This window comes from Austrofundulus limnaeus, unplaced genomic scaffold (genome assembly GCF_001266775.1).
Source record: "Austrofundulus limnaeus strain Quisiro unplaced genomic scaffold, Austrofundulus_limnaeus-1.0 Scaffold77, whole genome shotgun sequence".
Taxonomy (NCBI): Eukaryota; Metazoa; Chordata; class Actinopteri; order Cyprinodontiformes; family Rivulidae; genus Austrofundulus; species Austrofundulus limnaeus.
Window position 1 is genome coordinate 1975121 of NW_013952479.1, and position 2858 is coordinate 1977978.

The 2858-nt window shown below is 39.3% G+C and overlaps 1 protein-coding gene across 1 annotated transcript in view; it reads right to left on the minus strand.

Moving 5' to 3' along the window:
* The window catches only part of LOC106519473 (uncharacterized), a gene marked incomplete at its 5' end in the record, with an annotated part of 11710 nt that extends 8852 nt beyond the window's left edge, over positions 1-2858 (minus strand). The window contains 2 exon segments of the mRNA XM_014011175.1: positions 855-1010; positions 1146-2858. Coding sequence (XP_013866629.1) covers positions 855-1010; positions 1146-2858 — 1869 coding nt within the window.

Consider the following 2858-nt stretch of genomic DNA (forward strand, 5'->3'; position numbering starts at 1 on the left):
TTTTTAAGATTTTCTTCTTCTTTGTTCTGCATGTCATTTTTGGATTTTGTGATTTGTCTTTCTTTTTCTTTGTGGTTCGTGTCTCATTTGTACCCCTTTTGGGGCCACTGCCACTATCATAAACCTCAGAGTCGCCAATATCCTCAGACTGACAATCTGAAAGGCTGTCATTAATGTAATCAGAATCAGCATCATCCCAGCCATTTTCTGTTTCCTGAAAAAGGCAAAAGAAATCAAAAAATTATAAACAGAAAATCTATAAAGCATATAAAATCAATTCCAATTCAATTTAGGTAATTGCAGAAAATATCTTTATTCAGTTTCTCCATATTTGACTCAACCCACCTGCTGTCTTTAGGTCAAAATGACTTCTGAGGCCACAGTTTTAAAACTGAGTCTTTTTGACCCAAAGGAAGCAGGAGGGTTTAAAAATGTAAAGCTTGCTTACGCAAAGCTGCACCTTGTTACCTTCAGATTCTCCAGAACACCAACTGTCTGAGTCCAAAGGGTCAAAGTTTTAATTGTTCAGTTTTTGCAACAAATATGACCAACATGCACTAATGTCCAACTCATCTGAGGTTAAACAATCAGAAAATTGTTACAGATTTCTAGTTGACGCTGAGAAATTTGTCAAAGCTCATAATTTACAAGTTTGTTATTTTTTCACCAGTAAAAACTAACTTAACATGCCTGTCACAATAACAAATTTTACTGGACTATAAATTGTCTGAGAAATTATTGCAATGGTTCCTTCTGCCCGTCACTGGTTTTTGATGAGACCTTTATAAAGCCGGTTTGTCTTTGCACAGTCCTGATCCGGCTTCTGACGTAGTACTTCACTCCTTTCCATGTACGTTTCTTCAGAGCAAGTGGCTCAGCTTCGAGGCAACGAACGCAGTCGTCCTTCTGAGGTATCTTTTGATTGGTAATGAACTGCATCAGGTGTTTTTCAACAGCAAGAACCTCTGTTTCATTCCATATATGCTTGGTTTTGGGGCGTGAGTCTGGGCCTGAGGGGAGGAAAGAGAGATTTTTTTGGTTTCTCATTTTGTTTACTTTCACCACAGTATTTAAAACTAACATTTAAAATTTAACAACTGATCTATACATATACAGTTGAATCATCTACAAACAAAAATGATTACCTTCAGACTGCATTTCTGTATTTACACACAGGTTGTTCTGCACCATTGACTGGATCTGATTATTAGGGCCAAAAATCTGTTGGGCCTCATTTTCATCCAGGTGAATCAGCTGTAGCATTGTGGAAAAATGTTTACGAAGTTTCATCAATGTCAGAGCTTTGGGGTTTTTAGCTCCACATCCATTAGCGTATTTCTGGATACAGTCTGACCCACGATAGGCAGTTGGTCCACACGTTCGTGCAAACACAAAGGGGTTGTCACTGTGGACTCCACATTTGTCACGGACTTTTATCAGAAGCTCCATAGCCGACTCAAACGAAGGCTTTAGCAAAATGGGGACAATTCTCCCAGAGCTTCCTCTGATGTCTACTCTACTGAAGAAACCGCACAAGGTTCTTTCCAAATTTGACACAGAAACGTCCAAGTCATCGAGAACTTCTGACCTTTTTCGTAACATGAAGGCCTTTACTGTTATTGATGAGACCTCTCCAGATTTCCCCCTGTTGAAAGCAATGGTCTGAGCCAGTACTACACTGGCCAGGGCAGCGTAGCTTTCTGGACAAACGTTCTCTCTGAGATTCTTCTCAGCAAGATGATAGGCAGTCTCCATGTGGTAATACAGACATTTCACATCTTCGGCAAATGGCACATTTTTTTCATTTTTCCTTTTAGAATTCTTCATACTTGTTAAAGCATGTGATGAAATGAGTCTCCTCCATTTCTTATCATGCAAAGAGAGAAAGGTTTTGCATGACCTTTGGACTTTGGTATCACCAGATTTAATGGCATTCTGCTGTACAATGCCACAGATCTTCTTTAGGTTGTAACCAAGCTTATTAGCCATTGATGGAAGGGTGTAGGTTTTCTTTTCTGAGTCATAACCTGCTAAAACTTTCACAGCAGACACCACATGATGGAAGTTGGAGGGGTCAAAGAAATCCTCCAGATTCTGCATAGGGGTGGACCTTTGGGCCTCTAGCACAAGTCTTCCCACAGCTCGAAGTTGTTGTCTTACATATTCATTCTTGTTCGTGCTGCGAACTTCATTAGCTATGTGTTCTCCAAACTGCAGAATTAATCGGTCTTCCATCACAGTTTCTGTCACCTCATCATATACCATCTCACCTAGGATGTTCTTTAACTCCTCACTTAGGTCACCACAGCTTTTTGTTAGAAGTACACACTGCGATATGACTCTTTTTCTCCCATTTGATATATCTTCCCTCTTTCCATTTGAAAAGCACCTTTTCATGTGGACACACATTGATTTTTTTCTATAGAGACCAAGACAGTGAACACACGGGACGAAGTCTGTTGATTTTGACAGTTTTCTGGGTCTTCTTTGTGCAATGAGCTCTCCCTTTCCTGTTTTTAAAACGTCCTTATTATGAGCAAAGTTTCCTTCTTTTATTAGTTTTTCCCAAACTCTTTTTCTTTCCTTGGAATTTACAGGATGCTGGAACGCCAAGGCAACTTCAGCTTTGTCACTGTGAACTTTTGAAAGATGTCTTGACATTTTGTACATGGGTTTCGAACAAAACAAACAGTAATTCTTCTTGTAAGAAGGCCCTTCTTTCTTATTTGGTTTTGATACCACCACTGTTTTTAAGATTTTCTTCTTCTTTGTTCTGCATGTCATTTTTGGATTTTGTGATTTGTCTTTCTTTTTCTTTGTGGTTCGTGTCTCATTTGTACCCCTTTTGGGGCCACTGC